The sequence below is a fragment of the Amblyomma maculatum genome, chromosome 9 (assembly GCF_055883805.1).
Source record: "Amblyomma maculatum isolate TAMU_Amacu chromosome 9, ASM5588380v1, whole genome shotgun sequence".
In the NCBI taxonomy this organism is placed as follows: Eukaryota; Metazoa; Arthropoda; class Arachnida; order Ixodida; family Ixodidae; genus Amblyomma; species Amblyomma maculatum.
The window spans coordinates 12,417,935-12,444,421 of NC_139352.1; the positions used below are offsets into that span (position 1 = coordinate 12,417,935).

The 26,487-nt window shown below is 45.7% G+C and overlaps 2 protein-coding genes across 3 annotated transcripts; one reads left to right on the forward strand and one right to left on the reverse strand.

The window, feature by feature from the left end:
- Window positions 1-1,333: 1,333 nt before the first annotated feature.
- On the forward strand, window positions 1,334-11,220 carry LOC146178331 (putative serine carboxypeptidase CPVL). Of its 2 annotated transcripts, XM_084578150.1 has the most exons (6): window positions 1,334-1,539; window positions 2,913-2,981; window positions 4,082-4,198; window positions 7,547-7,733; window positions 8,534-8,864; window positions 9,922-11,220. In XM_084578150.1, exons 3-6 carry the CDS (start codon window positions 4,095-4,097, stop codon window positions 10,740-10,742), a joined length of 1,443 nt encoding a protein of 480 aa, XP_084434276.1. In that variant the 5' UTR covers window positions 1,334-1,539; window positions 2,913-2,981; window positions 4,082-4,094; the 3' UTR covers window positions 10,743-11,220. The 2 variants fall into 2 exon arrangements, with proteins under 2 accessions (XP_084434276.1, XP_084434275.1); XM_084578149.1 differs by lacking the exon at window positions 2,913-2,981 and having other exon boundaries at window positions 1,335-1,539.
- Window positions 11,221-13,730: 2,510 nt separating this feature from the next.
- Window positions 13,731-23,088, reverse strand: LOC146178332 (uncharacterized). The gene is made up of 3 exons (XM_084578151.1): window positions 22,327-23,088; window positions 21,171-21,564; window positions 13,731-16,361 (listed from the first exon to the last, which is right to left on the reverse strand). The coding sequence occupies exons 2-3, from the start codon at window positions 21,474-21,476 to the stop codon at window positions 15,117-15,119; spliced, it is 1,551 nt and encodes a 516-aa protein (XP_084434277.1). The 5' UTR covers window positions 21,477-21,564; window positions 22,327-23,088; the 3' UTR covers window positions 13,731-15,116.
- Window positions 23,089-26,487: the final 3,399 nt, after the last annotated feature.

Sequence of the window (26,487 nt, forward strand, 5' to 3'; positions counted from 1 at the left end):
TCATCCTGAACATCTATAAAACACTTTTGGGAAAAACTACACCGAAGTGCGCAGAATAATGCAGTTAAGAGTTGTATTGCTTCCCCAACCCATTATCTGTGGCACAATTCTTATGTTTAACCCCGGTATGGTTCAAGTTCTCATATCAAAGTTTCGCCGCCAACCTCTCCAGTGACAATATTCTGATTTTTATTTTTTTTTTTTTTGCTGACTTAATGATCTCATTAGAACTGATGCCTGGGCGAGTTGGTACGCCATTTTGAAGAACAGCGGGACTTGGACAAGGACAGAAGGAAGATATACAAGTCATACAGCGCCTGTCCGTGCATGTCTTCCTTCTGTCCTTGTCCAAGTCGCGCTGTTCTTCATAACGGTCTCAAGTACACCCTCAGGCGTCGGTGTATTTCTCCCGCCTCCTTTTTTGACATCACGTTTAACCTGGCCTTATATTTCGTCGTGTTCTAAACGGCGCGCATCTGCATAGGATGCGCATCCCCTCAATTCATTATACTGATGCGCTTGTGTTAGCCACGCCATTTTTTGTTCTGTGTCACAGGTTACAGATTACGCATAATAAATCCTAAGCCACAACAATTTTTTCATGCCCAAGTCCTTGGCTTGCCCATTTCCATGTAGATCTGCCTTCTGACATGTTCCTGTATAGCTGTGCCGCATTTTGCGGATATCAGCCAGATTTAATTACTACGCAATCGGCACTTAGGCTGCAAAACACATGTAATTAGTGTTTTCCACTATGCGGGATATAATTATATAATTTAAATAACTTAGACAGTGTAACAGGCAGCTGATCTGCTGGTTTATTGTTTGCGTATTCAGGTTGTATTTCTTTTGGGTACACGCAATATTCATAATTACTTTCAATGTAACTTTCTTGGAAGCCTTTAGCTACTAGGCGACTATATACCATATAGTGATTTATTAATGCAGTTATAATCCCCGTGCAACAGTTTTCAGAAGTTTTATAATGTATTATTTCTATATAACCCCTTCGTCCTGCACGCCCTTCCAGTTTAGGCCCAGGTATGAAGTGTTAAAAAAGACAGCAATAATAATGCGCCAATGCTTTGTGAATGCTGCACTCGTTTCGGCTATGTCTGCAAAGCCAAAGCAAGTAGCTGGGAACTTCAAAACTCAGTGTTAAGTTCCCTATCACGGCGCGACATAACGTAACATAACGTAACCCGTCTCCTGTAAGAGCTGAGCCCCCTCTCTGCTTTCCCGGATGGAGAGAGGACGCTCGGCGTCGCCCCTGTCCGAGGAGATAACGGTGTGTGGCGGGCACGGAGAGTCGGATAAAGCGATGTGTTCCCGCTTCCTGCTCTGCCACAGCTCCAGAAGCGCAGCGGAGAAACATCCGCGTTTCGCTCCAGTCTGGAAGCGTCCAATTCGTGTGCTTGCCACGGAGGAGCACATGCGTAGATGCCCTGAATGCGTGAAGATAAATATAGTCTGTATATTCTGTATAGTTGACGTAACGTAATAATAGCCGCCATACGGGTTTCATTCATTCACTATCAGGTAAGCCATGCCCGTTTTTATTTCGTGTATTGAACTAACACAAGAAGTGAAGCTGTAGTGATTGCAAAAAAGGGAGACAGCAAGGAACAGATGTGGTGTGTGTGTGTGTGTGTGTGTATCTAGCTGTTTTGTAGCCTATTGAAACCCATTTGCAGCTATTTTAACATAACCATGAATCACGAAGCGAAGCACATTAATGTTCTCACTTTTGACAACTTCGCTTGGTGCGCCATAGCTTAGGACTGGGCTGAGCTGCATTTCCATTCGTTGTTGTCCGTTCATTTACAGAAGGCTGCGCCTTGTGCAAGCACTGAGAAGTGTATTATATTCACCTACACAGGAACGAGTAGCGTGGTTTCTCTTTGAAATTTTAAGCAGTGCGCAGCTCTATACTCTCGATTCGATGAAAACAAAAGAAAAAAAAAAAGAGCCTGCGAGAAAGATCGTGGAGATGCAGCGCGTTTTGTAGAAAGAATTCCCGTTGAGCACGCAACAATGGCTCGGAAAGTGCGGCCGTGGTACAGTGCCTCTGAGCCAGCCGCGCAACTCAGCTTCTAATACAATAGGTTACAGTCCCCCTTTTCCGGAAGCCGGTGTTGACATTCCTAAAATCACGAGCGTCCCTGTGTGATAGCTGGCAGGGAAAATGATCGGATACTCAATCGTCGGCCAGTTGGCTGACGTTACGAGACAACGAGAAATTGGCGTGTTCGTAGGTGCCGTGAAATCGGGCGGTTTACCCATCGAACCTAATGAAACTCCAGTGAGAGGCGCTTCTGGTGGGACATGCAGGGACGCTCGCACGGCTTCGTTAAGGCGAGACTATACAACTATGATGAGTGGACATTCATAAAATGTTTTAGCTTAATTAAGAATGCTCATGAGTATGTGTTAGATAAGAGAGTCACAAATTGTTTATGGATTAAACGAGTAGAGAAGCCACGTACGCGAAAGATGTCAGCCGGGACCCATTAACGCAGTCGCAGTGTACCAGGCTGAGCTTAAGTATCTCCAAAATGTTTTACAAAGATGTCAGCCGGGACCCATTAACGCAGTCGCAATGTACCAGGCTGAGCTTAAGTATCTCCAAAATGTTTTTCTCCTTCGTTTAAAAACAATTTTCAGCAAAGTATCTTGCTTATCAAACAGCGCTGCGCTTACATCGGTAGTGGCGCAATTTTCGTGACTCTGCAGCGGGTAATTCATACAAAAGACTCGGCGCACTCCACCGTTAAAGCTGAAATTTGGGGTGCTTTACACTTTAGCCATGGTATGAGTACTCAGATATAGGCAAAAAACGAAAAAAGCGGCTTATCGTGCTATGTCAGCAACATTAAAGGACGCCCCCCTGGTCGCCCTCCTCCTGCGCCCAGATTGCCTGAATTATTATAGAATTCTTCACTGCAGCAGTCCTCTTACACCTTGAATTCTTCCAAAAAAAGGTAAGTCTGTATCCCTCTTCTATTGTTTGCACCGTTCATATAGGATATCACTTACATAAGGGATTGATGATGTACACATCGTCACAAATCAAGCATTTTGTTGGGCTTGAGCAAACTCTCTCACTTCTGTTAGACATACCTCTGTTAAAACTTCATCTGTTTGCTGAATTACTTTTACTGCGCTACAAAATTTACACATAAAGCCCTCAGGTTTCTGTGACATTACTATACTTACACAATTACGTAGCGTAACCACAAGTAATCAAAAGGATTGAGATAATTTAGCATAGAAAAATATGCGTTGTGACTCGCTGAGCGTCCTCCCTGCATTAAACACCAAAAATGCTGTTGAACCACTCATATGAAGCATCATACACAACATACTTAAGGTCACGACACAAAGGCATATCAAAAAATTCTGCTGAGTCCCTAGTCACGCAAGGATCAACGGTAATGAGAGGGCAGATGCATGCGCTGCACAATCCAGAATGATGGAAATAAAACATGTAAACATGTCACGCAAAGACTGCATTAATTTAGTGCACTGCAAACTGAGAGGCAAGTGGCAGGCTACTTGGGAAAAAGAATCAAACAATAAACTGCATTCTGTAACGCCCATTTCAGGAGAATGGAAACTATTCTGCCTCCAGGAACGTTTTATCGAAGTAATGTTACGTTGTCTACGCAAAGGATATACACGCATCACCCATTGTTTATTGTTAACAAAAAAAAAAAGACAAACATGTGCGTAAAATATGTGGTGATGAGCTCCCTCCCAGTTAATCCCATTTTAATCTTGTGCTCACATCTCGAAGAACTTAGGGAAAAAATATTTTACTGTGTTTACAATGAACACATCTCATTTTATCCAGCATTGCTTTTTGGCGAGTAAGCACTCGTTGACTTTTTTCTTCTTTCTACATTTTTGAAGAAAGCCAATGTTTTAAATCAATATAAGTGTCAACATCTACGCACTTAACAGACCATCTAAGCTTGTACTTAGCGCATGATAGCCACAGTTGCTTATGCGCCATAAACTTGTAATAGAACTAACTAGACTAAATTGTGAATATTGTTCCCACGTACGTGTCATTCTACAGCAAATAGCATACAATGGGGAAGTGCGGAGCAGTGCTGCTGTGCATGGTATGCTTTGGACTTCAACTCTTTCCCGACACGGCCGCCAACCCACGAAGACGCCGCCCTTCCCAAACAAGGTAACTTGTGGAAATAATCTGAAGTACTGATTTATATTACACGCTTCTTAATACCTGAGCAAAGATAGAACGTTATGCTGTCCTGAATCTTCTCTTTTTTTTTCCCCTAGAGAGGTATGTCGCAGAGAGAAAGAGGTCTTGAAAAATTTACCCTACCGCCGTGGCCCTTGTGGTCAGGGAGCTCAACTACCGAGACAACCACAGGTTCGATACGGATCACGGAGGCCTCGTTTCCGCGCTGGTTGAACACAAGCAGCCGTGTACTGTGGGATTGCCAGTGCGCGATAAGAAACCTGGGGTGTTGTAAATTTCCCGTACCCTCCACTGAGGCATCTCCCATAGCCTGAATCATTTTGTAACGTGGACATCTACAACACATAAACCAATCATCATGAAATTTACACATTTTACTATTACGATCGATAGTTCAGTTTTCCTCCTCTAGGTGGTAAACATTTTAACTGTTTCTTTTCATTTGCGCACGGTACACCGCATCTATACACTATGTTAGCAGACCATTGGTCAGAGCTGAGCTCTTGGCACTTAGCACTGCTGTCATATGGGGCATAAAAAGGTTCAGGTGTTTCTTGAGCACACGTAAGCAATATCATATTTTAAAACATGTTTTTAGTTTCTTATTGGTTTGGTCAAGGGGTTTAACGTCCCAATGCGACTCAGGCCATGAGAGACGTCGTAGTGGAGGGCTTCAGAAATTTAGACCACCTGGGGTTCTTTAACGTGCACTGACATCGCACCAGTTTCTTGTATCGCACGTGCCAATATTGATGGAGTACCAGGTGCAGGAGCATTCTTTCCGACATTCGAAAAGTCTGCCTCGAAAGAGCGCCCAGGTATACAGGAGGAAGCGCGTGATGCATTAAGCCGCGAACTAAAAGGACTGTGCTCTCCGACAAATTGACTCCGTTGGCGCGAAGTCCACTGGGGGAATAAATTAACACATTTTAAGGCAAAATGCTTTCTTGTCTTATGAAGGATGTAGACAGGAATTATGAAGAGAGCGTGTCGGGCAGAGTGTGTCGACAGAGCGTACGCGCACAAACTCTCAGTAGAGAGAAAAAAATTCCGCAACTGTGTTTCGAACCACCGCCAGAACGAACAGATCAGCTTCGCTCGCCTTGTACGAGAACACTACGCTATCGCCGCAACAAATCACGCCTCGTATAAAACTGCAACACACTGTCGCGCTGTGCTGTGAACGTAGTTGTTTCCATGAAGTTCCATCTGCACCGCTCCTTTATTTAACCTAGGGGTAAACACACCATAGACACAGGCCGTCTCGGCAGCTGCAGAAGAGGTCCACAAGCATACAGTGTCGGGCGAATCCAGCTGGCAACGTGACAGAACTTGCAATGGTGTCACCTTTCTGCACGTTAAGAGATTTAAGTGAACTGAGTAATTTTCGAGAAACATCGTCCCAATTGCATTTATTGTTTCTGAAACAGAAAACGCCGGTGATCTGTAGCGCTTTTTCTGGTTGAACATGTTTTCAGGCAACGGTAAGAACAGAATAAGCAGAATTGGTGACCACTGATTTGACGCATCACAGAAAAACCTTCCCATTATTCTCGTTTTCATTTGCTTCTTTTTTCTAACGTCCGAGTATTTCAGGATTTTTTGTGAATATTGGATATTGCGCAGAGATAAGCAACGATGAATGTGGCAAGGTATAAATACGACGCCTGCTTATTACATGACACTAACTATCCAACGGTGACATTATATTCTTATTGCAAATAATATCTCTTATCAAAAAGGGCTGCAAGTATTTCGCGTGAGTGAGGCTTGCGTCGTGAATATGACCCCGTTATTATAGGCGACCCAAATTATGGATATTGTTTTAAAGGTGTTGAAATTATATTCATTCATTTATTATATAGTTATTTGTCTATTTATTATCGGAACCTCAAATACCCCAGGAAAGGGAGCGAGGGACTGATTGTTCATTTGAAGCATGATTCGACGGCGGGCTTGAACTGAAATGAATTGTATTGGCGTAAAGATTCGATTGCCAGATTGGTCCACTCCCGAGCAGTTGTGACGAAGAGCGAAGATGAGTTTTAATATGTGCTGAGAGAGGGTCGACGGCTTTGGGATTGCTCATACTGCTTGGTAATCAATGAGCTGGAAAGATGGCCGATACATCAAGTCGTGTATGCTGAAATCTTTGATATATGCAAAGCCTAAAGATGCAATCAGTTCGAAATCAGTAATGTTACCCTGAAGTGAAAAGCGTAGCCTGAACAAGTAATCCTGGCTGCGCCATTTTGAACCGATATGAAGATATCGCGAAGGTTAGATTGACGAGGGTCCGAGGCTGAGCATGCTTATTGTAGCTTAGTTTGAAGGAATGGGCGAAAAAGTTTTGACCGACAAGTGGTTGAGTCACAAGTTTCTGCGGAGATAAGCAAGAGTGCGATCGACTTCTCTAGTCATGTTCGTTACAAAGTGAATACCGAGTAAGTGCGTTATAAAACATGAGTCCAAACTATTTATATCATTTGTTGATGAATCGTCAATAAATCACTGTTCAGACAATGGACAAGGAGGAAATGCAAAGAAGAAAATGATACTCATGTACTTTTTCACCGCGTTATTATGGGCAGTAATGAGATAAAAATCCGTGTTGCTCGCCTATGTGTTTAATTACCTGTATTTTGAGTGCATGCCGGTCAGTTGAGGAAGGCAGTTAAAATGCACTTGAGATGATCCTGTTATTTTTGTCGAAGCTGTTCAGCCGGTGCACCTTACCATTTTCTATACTACATGAATGGCTTGCAGAAAGCTCTGTCTACAGCCGGTGAAAAGTAGACAGGCAAACTGAATCGCTTTCAGCCGACAAGGCGCTGGTGCCACATATTTGAATAGTTGTAAAATTTAACTCATTTATTTATGATACGCCGTTGAGCTATCATAGACTACTAATGTCGCAATATTTCAACTACTATTTTTTCCGGTGTAATGGACCAGTAGTTCAAATAATTCTGTAATTTCAGTCTCACTGAATACCAATATGCACAAAAGAACAAAAAAAAATCGTTGATTTTGAACATTTTTCTTCACAACTCGTCGATACGGACCACTGGAATTATGGACATTTTTGTTCGTGAACAAAACTATCCATATTAGTGGGCCGTGATTGTATTTCACTTCCATCTTACAATCTCTACCCTTTACTCTTTAGAAGCGAAAGCGAAACTCTCTAAATAGAAATTGGCATCATAGCCTTCCAGAGCTGTTTAAAGAAGTTTATTAGACGTTATGTGTTTCGTGGGTTGCCTGCAAATTCGCTGCTTCAGCAGCCTGACTGATCTTTAAATTTGCTCCTAGGGAGGACGACGACAAGCCGTTGTTCCTGACGCCGTACATTCAGAATGGCAGCATCCAGACAGGGCAGAGGAGGAGCCAAGTGGAGCTGTTTAGGAGTCGCATTGGAGCGACTGCGCATTCCGGTTACATTACCGTGAACGAAAGCACCGGAAGCCACTTGTTCTTCCTCTACATTAAAGCCAAAAAAGTAAGTGCCGCAAAGTACAGATGTATTAGGTTGCCACATATGCGCCTCTTGTATGAACTCTTGGTCAACTGATCGAAAGGCAGGGATGACTAGGACGGACTTACACAAACGAAGCATTTGATTACAGGCTGCTGTTGATCAAATTAGGTGCCGGAATGTTTGTGATGAAGTTGAGCGTGCTTGTTTTAAGCACTCGTGTCTGTCTGATCGTGTTGTGTGTAGAAAAAGCTACAACAATTCGGGATTAGATTGCAACAGTAAAAATCTCAGTGGTATGCCCATTGCTCTTAACATCCTGAGCGCGACTTAGACAAAAATACTCTTCGCTCTCAGAAGAGGATACAGGAATGTTGTAATTAGCACCGCCACCTCAGTCTTCAGGTGTAACTATGGCTGCATAAAAAGCTTTCAGCAGTCTCTCCGACTGCTAAAAAGCTACTGAACAGTAAAATGAAACCTTTCCATTCACTTTCCATCTTTTTGTATGTATTTTATCAACGGTACTAAGTTGAACGTGCAATCAAACTGTATATATAACTTGAGCAAAGAATAAACTATATTTAAACTATAATAGTAGCCGCTCTCCCCATTACCTTGGTTCAGCACATATTTAACGAGCAAAAAATAAGTAACATCTAGATTGCTCTACTTTGGATTGGCTAATGATTGAATGCACTGAATTGCACGACGATGAAGGCGCAAATAACATCTGTGATCCTGATGACTATGCCGCTCAATTCGAGGCGGCGGCGGCCCACTACATTTCGTTCTTTTTTTTTTTCTTTTTACTTTCCTCAAAGGATGCCCGAATGGAAGCGCCCTTGCTGCTGTGGCTCGAAGGAGGTCCGGGAAAGTCGGCACTATTCGGGCAGTTCCTCGAAGGAGGGCCCCTCGGAATAGCAGCGGATGGCCACCTCTATCGGCGGCAATTGACGCTGCAGGAGGAAGCGAACATCGTCTACCTCGACCAACCCGTGGGCGGTGGCTACAGCTTCACAAGTGACCCACGTGGATTTGCCCGCACGCTAGACGACATCACTCGCTCCATCGAGGAATTCCTCCGCCAGTTTCTCGAGCTCTTTCCTGAAAATAAGAATAGGAGCTTCTACGCCATTGGGGAGTCGTACGGAGGTAAGCGACCCAACCAAAATCGAGCCATCCTTACTTAAGAAGGTCCCAAGCTCTCAAGATCGGATAAAAAGCTTAACTGACCAAATCGATGGTGAACAAATGAACCGAAGGGTGGAGTACTGTAATAGTTATCTAAATAATGGAACTTCATATGGGCCTAATATGTGAAGAAAGTTTTGTGCGGGCATGTAAATAATATATAGCCGCTTTGATGAAATATAGCTGAAGAAAAAAGGGTTTCCTCCAGCGCCCGCCGCGGTGGTACAGTGGTTAGGGCGTTCGAATACTGTGCCCAAGGATGAGGGATCGAATCCTGGCCGCGGCGGCCGCTTTGCGATGAAGGCGAGAAGCAAGGCGCCCGTGTGCTGTGTGATGTCAGTGCACCTTAAAGAACCCCAGGTGGTCGAAATTTCCAGAGTCCTCCACTAAGGCATCTCCGATAGGCTGAGCCGCTTTGGGACGTTAAACACCATAAACCAAAACAAAACCAACCTAAAAAGCCTCCAGTGCATGGTTATGGAACCCATTCGTTCTCTACTTGATCATGTTTTTCGTTGCATTGTACAATGAAGACGCACATAACCTTCTCTAAGCACCTGATTGTCTTGCAATAAGTGAACGCGCTGATGAGTACGAAATAAGTTTCATTTTCAATTCTTCAGGTGAACTGTGGACACCACGAACGCACGAACGCTAGCGTTCGTTGTGTCCACTTCTCTTCTGTTCCTGTCTTTAGCGCTAGTCACCATGTGCATTGAATCTAAAGACTACCAACTCGCCCAATAACTGCCCGCTTTAAACCCATACAATTTGGTAGGCGCATATTTTATTGGGCCTCACGGCTTTATTTTCACCTCTCCATCTGAACAGGCTGTAGGGAATATTTGCAGAGAATGACTCGGACGTTAAAAAATGATAACAATTTGTTGTGCTAACGTAGGCTGGAATAATTGCCACACTTCTTCAAAGCATAGACTCTTATTTTAACGAGCCCTCAACAGAAGCTTCTTCATTGTACGATGTTTCTTCCATTTACATTTTTTTTTTTTTTTTTCAGGCCGCTCAGCACTGGGGATCGTCAACCGCCTGCGAGTCAGTGGAATTTTACCGCTCAGAATCTCGGGAGTCATTCTGGGAGTGCCCTTCGTCGCGCCACTTTTGGATCAAATGGACTCTTCCGATTTCCTCTACAACACTGGCCTTATTGACGGGCGGGGTCACAAAATTTTCGCAGAGCGCTTCCGACAAATCAAGCAGGTTGCCGAGGTCAATCGTACTATAGCTGCCGGCCTTCTATTGAAGACAGTGTTCAACGCAAACGCGGGAGATGAACCCAGCTTATACGAACAGCTGACAGGTTACACAGACCACGGAAGCGTGCTGCGAACAAAGCCAGAACCGGAAACGCTCAGATATGCGGAATACGTCACTAGTGACGCATTCAAGAGATCCATTCACGTTGCGGGTGGAGTTCAACTTGAGGCGCAAAGGTTCCCGTTGGGACTAAGTCTTGCCCAGGGTGACTACTTTACTGACATTAGTGACACTGTCGCTAAAGTTTTCGATTCTACCAAAGTTCTTTTATACACAGGACAGATGGACACAGTATTTCCGGCTGTGAACACCGACCGCTACCTGAGAAATTTGAACTGGAGCGGGCGACAGGAACTTGAGACTGCCGAGAGGAAATCGTGGTACACTTTCGCGGACGCCCATATACCCGCCGGTTATGTCACCCGTGCACGAAACTTTACTTACGTCTTAGTTTCTCGGGCTGGGCATCACGCGGCTTTAGATGAACCTGTTGCTTTGTTCGACTTATCATACCGCTTTATTCATGGCAGGCCGTACAGGAGACCTCGTGCGCAAGGTGCTTGAGTCAGTGTTGTTGCCACCTTTGCGCATACGTAGCTCTTTGCACTTCAGGCACCGCCATAAAAGAAATGCTGGAGTTCAGGTTCTGATAAGTTCATCTTTCACCCTTTATTAGTATGGTTTGTTGTTGTGAGCCTCAACGCCACAGGGCCCTAAGCAACCTCTCAGGACTGGGTACCGTGAACGTCTCACGGCGAAAATTGTGTTGCAAAGGAAGGAACCAGATTCAAGTCACTCTCGTATTTCTCAAATTAAAAGACCCTCGAGTCAGTATCTAGATCAGGAATGATTAATAATTTGTCCGTGGTTTCCCTTTAATCTGTTTTAGAAAGGGGACCTGTAAACCAGCAGAGCAATATGGTCTACCTATGATAAGTATATACACATATACACTGCAAGTGATGCTTACTGTTACAAAATGAAAATGAAGGGTATGATAAGAACAAGAACAATAAAAGCAGGAGAATGTTTTTCAAACGATTATTAGGTTTCAGTGGCTTTACTAAGAATTCAAGTATTCGATTTCCTTGCCTTCAGGAAAGATATGACACATCTGAAATAAAAAGGCGTGATGAGTTAGCCCTGCGGTTTGTAGAGAAACATAATTATCAATTTTCTTCAATGAGTGACGCTGTTAAAGTGCACAGAAAGAACAGTACACAATAGTACAGAACGTGCCCGCGGTCGTTGAGTCGTTCTCTGAAGAGTTATGATCAAAAGAATAGTTGTTAGTGATAGATGATGTGAGGATTCTGCAGAAAAAAAATGTGTCAGTAGGATAACTAATTAATTAATTATAGCCAAACATAAAGTTAAAATCAATCGGACATCGAGGTAGCAAACGAATAATGTCGACGTCCAAGTGATGTGACTCACGCCAACCGGATGTGGATATCTTTCTCCCTAAATTAGCCCAAATAAATGTGTAATAGTAATCAGAAGTATATAATGAGCGTCAATTAATCCAATACGGAATATAATTAGGGCGTAAACGCAAAAAAAAAAAATTCCTAGAGCACAGCAGAATCTGCACCGGAGAAATGAGTAAGCCTGGGCGTTGCTGTGTTGTCCTCGAGACGTGTCAGCGAGATTCTGCGAGTGACATATACAGCGCCTTTCCTTTCTTGTAGACAAATTATGGAACGCCGGTGAAATTTGATGCGTTCAACGGAACACTGGCTGCGTTCGACAAGGAGCGCGCGATGTACCGTGTAAAGCAGCAACGCTCAGGCTTTCGAATTTCTGCACTCGAGATTCTTCAATGCTCGCGGAAGTTTAGTTTCTCAAAACCTCTACGTTATGAAGGTCTGCTGGGCACTTTTGCTTCTTGCATAAGTTATAGTCTTTGCAGTGCACCGCAAGGTTGGTTCCAGACTTCTCCAATATTGCAGGGCCGTGTTCTCTAATCCTGTCGTTGATACATCTCCCAGTATGACAAAGTACTTCTTCCCACAGACCAGAGGAATCTGATGTACTATCCATTGGATGCATTCTGAATACCCCGTTCGGTGCGCCATTCTGCATATTAATTTCTTTCGTTCCCATTCACTCGCGCGCACATACTTTTTGCTTTGTTGGGAGCCGTAGGAAAGAATGAATGCCCTGTTTCTGATCAATCTTATTGAAGTTGTGGGCAAATCCATGAAAATAGGGTGCCAAAGACCTTTTCTTCCTCTGTAGAACGAGAGGAAGAAGATGGTTTACACGGTATGAAGGAGCACTGAACAAGGGTAAATGGGGTACGCCTCAGTTCGCAAGTCGAGCCAACGTTTCGACAAGTAGACTTGTCTTTGTCTGGGCAAGGCGATCATCACTGGCAGGGGTTTAAATACGCTTTTGCTTCCGAAGAAGAAAAGCTGGGGAGGGGAAAGTGGGTGAGAAGAAAGTAGGTCAAGGAGTGGGGAGGTCATGAAGTGAAAAAAAAAAAAAAAAACAAGGTTCTTCAGTATGTGATTCTCAGCCTGGAACTAGCGATCCTGTGGCCTGCAAAAAAAAAAAAAAAAGAGGTAAAAGTGGCAGTACCAGGAAAGACTACAATACCGGGTGAAGGAAAGAAGCCAACAGTCGGCGAGGCCAAGGAAAGCGTTGGGGATGTTACTTTATGTCTTTTTGTTTTTTATAGTTTACTTGGATAATCACAGAAATTAGTAATGTAATCTTGTTTATAGGGAAAGATAAATACAAAGTAGAAGAAAAAACAACGTGCCAATGGTGGGAACCGAACCCACGACCTCCGAATATCGCGTCCGGTGCTCTTCCAACTGAGCTACATCGGCCGCTGTCCCCCCTGCTACTTGCTTGGGTATTTATGTTGTCTGTATACGAACCTTGAGAGTGTTCACCAGCGCCACCCTCAAACATAGCGGCGGACGTAGAACGTCCTTTGTTACCGGCAGCGTCACGTAGAACGTGATCAAGAGCGAGGGTGAAAGCTGTGCTAGAACCCTCTTACGCTACCTATGGCTTCAAGACTGCCAGAGCCGAGACCCCCGTAAGCTACAAGCAGATCAATTAAGGGGAAATGAGGGTGCTCGTTATAATACATGAAGGAAAGAAGCCAACAGTCGGCGAGGCCAAGGAAAGCGTTGGGGATGTTACTTTATGTCTTTTTGTTTTTTATAGTTTACTTGGATTATCACAGAAATTAGTAATGTTCGGTTCGGTTCCCACCATTGGCACGTTGTTTTTTCTTCTACTTTGTGTTTATCTTTCCCCTAAACAAGATTACATTACTAATTTCTGTGATTATCCGAGTAAACTATAAAAAACAAAAAGACATAAAGTAACATCCCCAACGCTTTCCTTGGCCTCGCCGACTGTTGGCTTCTTCATGTATTATAACGAGCACCCTCATTTCCCCTTAATTGACAATACCGGGTAGATGATTAGTCACCACTTAAGCAGGTTTGGTGCAGATACACCTTACAAAGGGACAGGCTTCGCAAATTACCCTGATAAGGAATATATCTAAGGGGGACAATTCTTGAAGCTTTGTGCAAAGGTGGGGGAGAGAAATACAAAGCCAGAATAATAACCGCAGTCACATGTCCATTCCTTATAGCTTGTTATACAGTACCAAGCTTTCTGCTATGCTGCCTATTAACTCCATCGAAAACCCTGAACCGTGAAGCCTATCACTCTGGCATAAGAAACTTTGGAAAGTTTTCTGAGCCAGTGCATTTTACAAATTTCTGTATTGCATGAATGGTCGTAAAGAAACCTCTTTCTGCAGCATGTGCAAATTAGAAAGTTACATTATTCGCTCTCAGCCGACTGAGGGTTGATGTCACATATTTGAACATTGTTGTAGAAGTTAGCTCATCCTTGATACGCCATTAAGCTCTTATAGAACAGTAGACGCGCCGAGTTGCACCGCACCATTTAAACCGTGTAATTATATCCTGAATATCTTGTATATCCAATAATTGACGAATTTAAATTTCACTGCTTTGATCGTACCGTGGCTCTTTTAAATATTTTTTCTTCTGCTGTTCATTGCCACAAACAACTCGCTTTATGTTCTCAAGTGTCCGTATTAATGAAGCATCAATATATTTGTTTTGTTCATGGGAGACAGAACGGGAGCATGAGGCTGATAACATACAAAGAAGCCTACGACGGCTTCGACAATTTCTTCAAAACTAGTCGAGACCTTGCCTTTCCCGTGAGCTGAAAATAGTCAGTATAATATTAAATCTGCATTCATATTTCCTTTTGCCCAAGGTTGCGCGACTTGCAGCGGATACATACAATATACGAGCGGAGAAAATGTGTGAACTCATAACTGTGCTCACGGTAAGAGAAGAAGAATGCAGCATTTATCTCGGCCACACAACATCTAAACCATCAAAACCATCCGAGTTACATGCACATCCTGCCCATGTTTAACAGACGAGCTATTTTATCTACCTATGCTTTTACTGTAACTATTTATCATGACTTCCAAACCTCATGTTTGGCGCATCCATCGTGCAAGAACCGTCAGGCTGTTAGTGAGTACTGTGTTGTGATTAGAAATGCAACGCAGCTTACAAGAGTTCCCAAAACAAGCTAGGCATTCTAAGTTTCTTGGTTGTCGTGAGACTGATCACACACGTGGGTGTGCGACCACGTTTCACATTAATCACTTTACTTTCCTGAAGAGTTCAGCGACCACAGGGAATTTTTTCAACTCTTCCAAGGAGCTGAATCACCAAAAACGCGCACTTCATTGAAACCACGACGCTAGTGTTTCTGTTCGCATGTACCAGTTTTATAGAGCATTATGAAGCATATTTTGCCGCTCTTGTACACTGGCTATTCAGGAAGAGCACCGCAATGCACTTCCCTTAAGTTGAAAAAACAAACAAACAAACAAACAAACAACAACCAAGCTTGTCATGTTTCAGACCGACACGCTGGCTCCGAAGGTTCCAAGTGCTCCTCAGCAGAGCGCCCAGTAGGGACGTTCCACTTTCGCACGAGTGTCACACAGAATGTCACTGTGTCGTTTCCCACCACGAAGCCTCTCCTGCACATGGCCTCGAACCTGTTCGATCCGTAGTGGCCGTACCCGCTTGCCTGCAACTTCAAGCGAGGCGTCCTGGAGTTCATCCACGCCGGTTCGAAGCGGCTCAAGCCGATAATTGAATCTGAACTGTCCTCAGGGTGGGATAGTTTCACCGACTCGACCTTCCACGGGTTAAACGTTCTGCGGCGCTCGTCGACTCTGGCGTACACATCGAGCGCCGAGTTCTCTTCCAAAATGACCATCTTCATGTAGCAACCATCGCTGTTGAGTTCTACTCGCGCTGTCCAAGTTTCAGGTAGGGACAGCTCAAGGCCACGCTTGACCAAGTCATAGACCTGCAGGAAGTCAGAAGCAGAGCTCGAAGATTCCTGCTTAGCCCTCCGGAAAACCACGAGGAAAGCGCGCCTCTCCCTATCGTTGTCCCGTATGTCCACAAGACACCGAGTCAACTGCGTCGTCTGCCTTCTGAACGGTCGAACAATGCTCGCTTCAGGAAGCCAAGGTTCATGAGTCTTTTCTTCCTGTCGCCTCGGAAATTCCTGACGGCAACCAGCCTCTTCTACAGAAGCACCCGTAGTGACGGCCGGAGGGGAGCTTGGAGCGTGACCGTCACTGTAGGCTCTATACCTTCGTTGTCCCGAGTGCTCGTCCGTTTCTACACCTGTGACTGTCTGATTTGAGCCAAGACGAAGGGGGTGCTCGGTGCTGGGGGGAGTTGGAAAGCCCGTAGACATTCGCTTTAGAAGTTCGGTCGCCTCGTTGATGCTGGAACCCAGAACAGACGATTTCGCATCCAGGCTTCTCACGTATTCTACAAGCTCGTTCATCCTTGACTCGAGGCCCACCAAAGTGTCGTGGGTCAAAAGCGTTGCGTCATCGTGCATACTACCACCGGTGCTAGGACGTCGGTCCCATGTCAAAGGTCGTCCGTGATTGTGGAGGGTCAGCGCACATCCCGTCCGGTAGTGCTCAGCGAGTTTGGTCAGAAGAACTGTCGCTTGACACCGCGGGCAGACGGCACGATGAAAAGCGCATTCTTGCTCGAAGTGCTCAGGTAGTTTGGCGACGGGTCCTACGAAGTCGCACCCGTAGTCGGCATTCCAGCACATCACCTATGCAGTATAGACGAGAACTATGGAGCATCAGAAGAACACGTTATAATAACGGAGAAGAGAAAAACCACTTGAAGCGTCTGCGATTCGCGGTGCATTTCATGCAAGGCAAACCGAGCGTGCCTGTACTCTTCTTATGCTTACTTCATAGAGAGCTTTACGAAAATACCATTACTCTCACTGTGTCTACTAACGCCTCTTTAGGAAGCCAACATCGCTAAAGATAAAATATTGCGGAATGTTTCGTCTACGTTGTACAAGTTCTCTGCGCAGTAGAGAATATTTATCGATGTGAATGATATGACAGAGGCCGTGTGTGAAGATAAGTTAGTATTAAAGTAATAAGTTAGTCAACACAAACTAACTAGTTTTGTTGCTACTTTGCTGAAGAGAAAAACTGTTTACTGAACTAGTGGATACCTCAAATACGCCATGATAAACATGAATGGGGCGAAACGCTGAAAGGAAAGGAAAACGCTGCAAGTATAGGTATCGAGACGGGATACACGAAAAGACAGCACAGACGAAACAGCACGCGTCAAACAGCACATGATAAAACAGCATATGATTCGGCTTGCTGTTCTGCCGCTTTCTTGTTTTATACTTTCTGCTTTTATAACGTGCGCTGTTTTTTACCTGTGCTGTTTTGTCACTGCGCTGTTTTTGTGTGCTGTTTTGTCGTGTGCTGTTCTTTAATGGCGCCATTGAGATGTCCTGCCCTGACAGCGTCATTCTACGGTAAGAGGCGAATTCGGAGGCATCAATATTTGCAAAAATCGATGGTCTCAGCAAATACGCGTTCGTGCAAAATCATGCTGGAGCGCAGCAAAAGAAAATTTAAAAAAAAAGAAGAAATGAAGTGCAATGAAGGCGAAAATTGTCCGTCAGCGCCTCTCAAGACTCAGTAGGTAATGTGCGTGCGTATGTGTGCATTAATGTGAACGGAAGAGATAGAAGGAATAGGAGCAACATTCGATAACTAGTAATATACAAGCATACTGATGATGACTAAATTCTATAATGACTCAACATTATGAATAAACATAACTCAGCTAAATGAATATGAGGAATCACGACTAACCGAAGTGAAAAAATGACTAAAATGATTCAGCAGTATTAAAAGATGACAAAGGACTCAGCAGAATAACGAATAACAATTACACAGCAAAACCAAAGTTTGCTAAGAATCACTAAGCCCATCAGATAAAAATACTGCCTGTAGGCGGCGCCACGTGTGTACCATGGTGCGTAGAGCAGCAGCTGCCACAGTAATATTTAATGTGCTGCTCCGTCTGAAAGGTATATTTTCACACTTCTTCCGTATGATTCAAGCTGATCGCCCCTATAATTTTTTTGTGTGCTCAGTATTGTTCCTGCTCACGTTTTCCTTATGATACAGTACAGCACCCTATGCTTAACGTTTAAGACTTAATTACAGTGTTAAATCATCGAAAGCAAGATAAAACTCAGGCTTCAATACTCCTAAATGCCGGAAGGCTGATTTTGGAGTGGTTATAGTCACATTTAGCAGCTTAATATATGAATGTGAAAATCGAGAAATATGCAAAGAAGTTCTCATGCCCTCTCAAACACTTCTTTCAAGAAGTACCAACAGCTAATCGACATGCAGCAGTAACCTCGTGAATGTTCTAGGACCTATCATTTCAATAAATTAATGTAATATCCGTCCCCTTAATCTATTCACCAATTCGTCTTAATACTTTTCGGTGGTCCAACCATTTGGTGTGACAGGGAAAATTTCTGGTGGTGGGTTATTTGCCAAATTAGGTGTCCACCTACATTTTGAGTGGTCGTTAACCTACTGTGGGCGAGCTTTGAGATTTGCGGGTGCTCAGCTTTTTTGGGCGATGGGCTCTCTACCAAATATTGAGGGAGGGGTGTCCAACTGCTTTCTCGGGGTCTATGGCCTATTTCCACATTTCCCGGTAGCATGTGATTGGTTCCTTGATTTAACGTGGCCTTGATGACGTCACAACCATTTCGACCAGTTTTTAAACTTTTTTACTCAAAGCGGGTGCCCCTTTAATGACAGCATAAATTCAGTCACATTAACATATGCCTGTTTTCAAACTGTCGGTCATTGCCGACGCGCTGAAACACACTGCTGCTGCAATGTGCTGTCGCCTACTCTGCGGTTTGGAGTGATCGCCCATGGGTTGTGTAAATTATCGCTCGGAACGGAAGTTCTTTTATGGTATAGAGATTAAATGCTCGCTAGGCGCAAGGCCGAAAAGAATGCGCGCGGATCGATTCCTCACTTGCTTAGGATTTTCTTTTCAAGGAAATTGCTGTTCACTAGAGACAATACGTTTTGGTGACGAAATGCGCATAACTACGCTGTAGACCAATGAGAAATTCTGCAGTGATGCCTTCACTGTTTTGCTGTTAGACTATATTGAAGTGCTTGAATTACCCGCGCGAGTTCATGTGCGTGAAGGCCCTTTCGATCAATGAGGAAATTTCACGGTACAGAAAGCGCAACTCTCCTCTCTACTACAGCTTAAATGCTATCGCATTACAATGTGACGGGAGTATTAACCGCATGATTGGTCAAGTAATGCGTGTGATGTGACGTCTGGCATTCAAGTGGACATACGTTGTGTGCATACTTCTGCTTATGGCTGTCTTGTAGTCTCACAGCCAGTATTATTCTACCAAAAACTGTAGGTGGCGCCTGATTGGCTTTGTTACGCAGCTTTCTTTTTTAACGTTTATCTTACATTTCTGATTTGTGACCTGCTGTACAGGGTGACGGAAAAGTACTCCAGGTGCGCAAACCATCAAAAGGACAGCATCTCACGGACTATTCCAGGCTTCCAGTCTAGAATAGTGGCACAGGATGAGACAGCTGTGACGTGATGAAGCCCTGAATTCGATTCTGTTCACAGCTGAGAACATTTTCACAGTTGAATCAACCTGAAATTCGCAAAACCATCGAGAATTGCTGCCAGTCAGGTCTCTTTAAAGTCTGAAAGTGACAAGAAAAAAATCCATGACAATTATGGTTTGGGGCGCAATTTTTCTTTTGAAAACCAGGCTCGTTTTTGTTCCAAAATAGCTAAAATCAACGCCGAGACCAATCGCGACCTGAACCTAGAGGGTTCCGTCATTCCTTGGGTTCAGCGGAATACAAGAAACATTGATTGACGGCAGCAGCAAGACTGGGCACCTGCCCACGGAGCGAAAAAAACCCTCGGGTGGAGTGGGACGAACATTCCCGGTTTCCAGGGAAAGGATGTTTGGCCATCCAATTCCCCCGACCTCAATCCGACAGACTTTGCTGTTTGAGGGATCATGGAGCAAAAGGTGTGCTCTTCAAAGCACAAATCCACCGAACCATTGCAATGTTATATAGAAGGTTTGGAACGAAATAACTCCTGGAGACATTGCGGCAATTTTGAAGAACTTCCGAAATCGTCTGGAAGCCTGCATGAAAGCAGGTGGGCAATTGAAAATGAAATGTGAACTGTTTTTCAGAATTCATTGCGCTTAAGGGTATTTTTGTACTCTCAGATCATTTCTCATTTTCTTATTAAGCTAACACGTGTCGAATGTGTTACTCTGCTTCTGCATCTGTAACCTACCGAATTCATTATGACTACTACGGGGAGAATGGTCCTTGTCATGCATCGTACCTCTTGGTCTACTTTCTGAAGTGCGCGTCACATATATTCTAAATAAAAGTTCTATCCTAGTTTTATCTTGCTTCTCGATCTGTCGGTGTTGCTGCTGTTTACCAGATAACATCTCGCACATACCCACACAGGCGGATCGGCCAAGAATTGGGCAGCGGAGAAAGTGTTTGATGTATTACTTAGAAAGTTAGGTGGGTGGATGAGGTTAAGAAGTTCGCAGGGGTAAAGTGGATGCAGCTAGCATAAAACCGGGTTAATTGGAGAAATATGGGAGAGGCCTTCGCCCTGCAGTGGGTATATAGTCAGGCTGATGATGATGATGACTTAGATGTATATGGTAGTTAAAGGCGAAGCGCCAACAGTTCTTTTTCGTCATCGCTGACCGCCTATTTCGCTGTCCGTGCTCGTTGGTGGTTCCTGCGCAATCTGCCTGAACTGATCCGCGCGATTTTGTCCGTTCACCAACAGCAACTCGCCTGATCATACAGATTAGCACTTTAAAAGGTTCAATTCTTCATTACTCGTGGGCTCATGCAGCAATGTTCACTAGCCGGACTTCACAACGCGCCAGAATATATGCTGGTTTTGGTTTACTGGGTTTAACATCCTAAAGCAATTCGGGCTGTGCGAGACGCCATAGTGGAAGGCTCCGGAATTTTCGACCACCCGAGACTCTTCAACATGCATTGGCATTGCACAGCACAAGGGCGCCTAGATTTTCGGCTCTATCGAAAAGTGGTTGCCGTGACCGGAATTCGATCCCGCATCCGTTGGCAAAGCGGTCGACCGCCCTAATCATTGCACCAACGTGGTGAGGCAGGATATACTGCTTCAGTTGGCTAGGGTGTATATAACACAGCCGACGAGACTGGTAAAAGAGCTAGGATGGAGTACACGGCATCAGAGGCAGCCTCGTAGTTTAGAGAAACTCATTGCTTTCACGACATGTACCTAACTTTGGAATATTCGGGTTACATACTGGCAACAGCCTTGTGCGAATTTTGTTGCCAATATTAATTTTTTTTTGTTTCCTGCGTACACAGCGTCAGCACCCCTCCTTAACTGTCATTATCGTAACGTGGTGATAATCCTAACTCAGAAAACGACAGCGCAACACTTGACTCTAGGAAGCAACTCGTGCATCGAGGCTCGCCTTCAGCGAAATGGCATCTTCTGTGGAGCATTCATTCCAAATCACTTGCTGCTCGGATAAGAATGGTCGGCCGTCCAAGACACAGCAGGGAGCACCATTTTCGCCACTTTCCTGGCATCCGCGTAGGCAGTACACACACAGGACGTGGCAGCAATTAGGGAGCAGAGCTGCTTTTCTTGTCAGTCCGCCACAGAGGCTGCAGGCCTGTAGCGCTGGCGGCAATGACGGCTCGACCAACAGTGTCGGCCTCCAGTTAACGCCCCGCTGGAATCCGTGAAGTATCGCGAAACGACGAAGCTCTGGCATATTCGTCAGAATGTTGGGTTACTCATGCGCTGAAGCGTGCACTCTTCTGAATACGATGAGACTAATAAAATGACAAGCAGACCGTCCCCTGGAAAGAGACAATGGAGTACGTCTAGGATTAATATGCAGAAATAAAAAAAACTAGCGACGCGAGCATATTACACGGCAAATTCTGCAGTCTATACCGGCCTTGTGTGAAGCAATAGAGAATTTAGTTCATGATTGCGAACGAGTGCAGAAAGGCTAATGAACTGGAGTTGTCGCACGCCACTGGAATGTCCAAAGCGTGGATTAATTTTCGAGGACTGGTTTTAATTCCACAGACTGCTCTCGACAGTGTATGCGCCAGTCTAACGAATCAACTGTTTATTACTGTCCGCTCCAGCAGGCAAAATTCTCATGGAATGTCTGTAAGGTGTCTCTAAACGTGATGGAAGACGCCTCGGCTAGCGCAAATGTTTTCCTTTGTTGTAATTATTATTCTCAGCAAAACAACTTGATGAATTTTCGTACGCTCTGTGAATAATTAAGTCTACGGTCCATGAGCGCCACTCTGAATAGCAAGCCTACCTCCTCGGCCAATACTTGCAGACTATCTGGTTAACTGATTATCTTTACATGTCATATATGTCTATATACTCCTGGATGGGTTCCAAAGTGATGTAAAAGTGATGCCTGGCATCCAATTCATTACCTTGCTGCGTAATATGTGTAATTGGCTTCTGACGGCTTGTAAAATGGCTAAAAAGCGATGCATATGGCACAAAGTTCAAACTTGTAACCCAAGTGCATTTGCAAAGAGCGCAGAACATGCTCCTTTCACTTGCTGGAAATCATCTCAAATACTCACCCTAACGTTGCGCAGCGGACCAGTCGAAGCTGCACAAGTTCAAGGGGCTAACGTTGCTTTGGAATGGCGTTGGAGGTATGACGACGATATTGGCGTGCGAGCGTTGTCGAGAATATTCACTTCACCGAGGGCGACAACTGTTTGCTGAGCCCTGCAAGATAAGCACCTGCAGACCGACAAGGAGATAAGGCTTCTTACAAGCGCAGGACGGGACAGAAATAGAGGAGGGTAACACCTGGTTACGTGATTACACTATCACAGCGCTGCTGCAGATGATAACGGTATGAAGGTAAGAAAGTGGGGTGTGGGCTCTGGATGGGGGAACACGCGTACACTTTAATTATTGCAGGACAAGGGAGATAACTACGACTGCTGCTCTCAACCATCCGAAACTGCACCCACCCCTCCACTCGCCCACGCTTACCTATTCGAGGTGTTTTCGTCATTGGGTGACACGAGAATTATAACAGAAAACATGCACGCCAACCAAACAGCTCAGATTCTGTGCTACACTGTGATAGCCCTGCCGAAAGAGTGAGAGTTAAAAGTTCTTTTAGCTAGAGTTCAGTTACTGCAGCGGGAGGTGTCAAACGATGCCGCTGTGCAGTAGGAGCGCAGGTTGCGTGCTCTTGCGCCTTCTGTGTGGAAAGAAAGGTGGTGCCACATGTCATGCAGGTGTAGAAGATCGGAACTCTGAAGATGTAGTTCCACACCACGGATCTCCATTTGACAGCCGCATGGATTGAGTGCATGGTAGGCTGCGGACATCATTTCTTTTTTAATTTTGAACATAAAATTTTTCCCTGGGTGTTATTTTTATCAATATGGTCCCATAACTGCGCAGTAAAAATTTATTGCTCGCAGTGTAAGTAGGTTGGTTGGTTGGTTGGTTCACAGGAAGGGAAAGGCGCAGTATCTGTCACACTTGCTCTGTGGACACCTGAACCGCGCCATAAGGGAAGGGAGGAAGGTGGGAGTGAAAGTGGAAAGAGAGAAAGGGGAGCCGTAGTGGAGGGCTACGGAGTAATTTCGACCACCTGGGGATCTTTAACGTGCGCTGACATCGCACAGCACACGGACGCCACTTCGTTTCGCCTCCATCGAAACGCAGCCGCCGAAGTCGGGTTCGAACCCGGGAACTCCGGCACAGTAGTCAGGCGTCTTACCACTGCGCCACCTCGGCGGGGCCAGTGTAAGTACGCATTTATGGATTTATGCAAGTCAAAATCGGACATCAATGCAAGTCAAAATCGGACATCAGGGCTTCGTGTAAAATTCGAAAGAGGCATCCTTGGTTGCCGCAAGTCACAACGAAGAAATGGATGAGAGTGTGTTTAATTTGGAATGTGGAAGACTCGTAAAGCATTTTATTTCGTTTGTTATTCTGTGGTTGTTGCGAAAGCAATATTACGCCAGGTTTCGCCTCGTCGCGTAGCCGGTGCCACACGTGCAACACTAGCCTCCCGGCGATCCCTAGGTATCTACGGGGAAAAGACAACAGTAAAAAAGGTAAATAAAAGATCAAGTTAAAGGGTGGATTTGGTTTGGTTTGTGGGGTTTAACGTCCTAAAGCAACTAAGGCTATGAGAGACGCCGTAGTGGAGGACTCCGGAAATTTCGACCACCTGGGGTTCTTTAACGTGCACTGACATCGCACAGCACACCGACGCCTCTTCGTTTCGCCTCCATCGAAAGGCAGCCACCGAGGTCGGGTTCGAACCCGGGTACTCCGGCACAGTAGTCGGGCGTCTTACCACTGCACCACCCCGGCGGGGCCCTCCGCTGCCTCGTGCGTACAGACGCGAAAATAGAGGCGTGGTGGTGGACGACGGCCGCTGTTGCGGCGCGCGTCTTTCTCTCCTTTTTCCTCCGCTGCCTCGTGCGTATACGAGAAAATAGAGAAGAAAGAAAAAAAAAGAGCGAGAGAAAGACGCGCCGCAACGGCCGTCGTCCAGCTCCACCGAAGCGGTGGCGGGTGCAATGACGGCCTACAACAGATAAAAATTGTGGTTTGTGGGGTTTATCGTCCCAAAGCAACTCAAGCTATGAAAGACGCCGTAGTGGAGGACTCCGGAAATTTCGACCATCTGGAGTTCTTTAACGTGCACTGACATCGCACAGCACACGGGCGCCTTGCTTTTCGCCTCCATCGAAAACCTCCCGCCGAGGCCGGGATTCGATCCCGCGTCCTTGGGAACAGTAGTCGAGCGCCGTAACCACTGCGCCACCCCGGCGGGGCAGATAAAACTGACAGGCCAGCCCCTGCCGCAAGCTGCGGTGACCTACCTGTCCCAGCCCTACCCGATGTCAGCGCACGTTAAATATCCCCAGGTGGTCGAAATCACCCGCAGTCCTCCACTACGGCTCCTCTTTCCACTTTTAATTCTCACTTCCTTCCTCCCCTTAAAAATTACAGGGTCTCTTGGATATCTCTTAAGAGGAGAATGGCGAAAGTCTGCCCTCCTATCCTATAATTTGCCTCCCATCGTTAGCCTCTTGTCGGCATTCGTTGCAGTGCTACATATAATTATAATTGGTTCACAGGAAAGGAAAGGCGCAGTATCTATCACAATTTCTCCAGCAAGTGAGAGTTTGGACGGCACACCATCGCTCCTGTTGTGCGGCGTTCCTTGGCGCGCGTTCAAGTGTGGCATATTGCAGATGGCAGGGACGCATCCCGCCTTGGCCAATCAGAACGCCGCAAAAGCGGGACACACTTTGTCCACGACAGCATTAGCCATTAAAGGTTGGTTGGTTTGTGGGGTTTAACGTTCCAAAGCAACTCAGGCTATGAGAGACGCCGTAGTGGAGGACTCCGGAAATTTCGACCACCTGGGGTTCTTTAACGTGCACTGACATCGCACAGCACACGGGCGCCTTGCTTTCCGCCTCCATCGAAAAGCTGCCGCCGAGGCCGGGATTCGATCCCTCGTCCTTGGGAACAGTAGTCGAGCGCCGTAACCACTGCGCCACCCCGGCGGGGTAATTAAACGCAGCCGCCGGCAGTCGGGATCGAATCGGGGTACTCCGGATCGAGCCATTAAAGGCTTTCGCCCTAAAACGGCGCGGTTCAGGTGTCCACAGGACCAAGTGTGACAAATACGCGCCTTTCCCTTCCTGTGAAACAATTCCCTCGCGGACAAATCTCGCCGACGCGAGATTTTCACCACGACCCTCCGCCCTATTTGATTCTGCCCCGCCGCGGTGGTTCAGTTGTTGCTGTTGCGACTGTGGGAAGGAAAAGAAAATGCAAGGACCTGCTACTGGCTCTTTATCTGGCCACCTCAGCTGCCTCGTGCAGGCAGAAGAAAAGTAAGAAAGGAAAAGAATACGAGAAAGACGGGGTTGTTTCGACGTGGTGCAGTGGTTAAGATGCCCGGCTATTGTGCCCAAATACCCGGATTCAAATCCGATCACCGGCTATTTTGATAAAAGCCAATTATAGAAGGGTCGTGGTGCTGTTGGTAGAACGTCGGTTCGACGGAAAGCTGGTTGAGTTTGACAAGGGGCGCGCGATTACTCTGCGCAGCAGCAACGCTCAAGCTTTTGCATTTCTCTGCTGCAGATTATGCAGTGTTCTCAGAACTTTTAGGACGCAAGATTTTCAGGCTCACGGAACGAAATCCAATGCGCGAAATGCGCTGCCGCGCCAACGTCGACGCACACGGCAGTCAAGGCGCATGCGCGCACCGCCTGACTATAAAGTGAGGGGTTCACAACAAAAGGAAGGGACCCGGTTGTCCCCTACTCTTTTCTTCTCCTCCTGAAGTCCACTTAGCTCCCCCTGCTTTTCTTCACAGACTGGGGGCCTTCAACTCTCCCCTGCTCTTTTCTTCACGGTTTCCTTTTTCAAATTTTCTCAGTCCGCATGATAGGGTGGGTGACCAAGGTGGGGAGCCAACACCAAGAAAATGCAGGTGCATTCCCCTTTTGCTGTCTGCCGTGACGCCGGCGGGATGGGAGCCAGAGCAGAACAAGAGCTGGAAGCATAGAGCCCATCATGGTGGCAACTGTTGTTACAGCACTCCTGGGATCCTTCGGAGGTAAAGAGCCTGTCGCGAGCAATTTGGCGGGCATCATTAGCGCAGGCAATGGCATCACCAGCATAAGTACTGACAAGGGCGGCGTCGTGTCCAAGGGGAGTAATGGGTATCGGCCAAA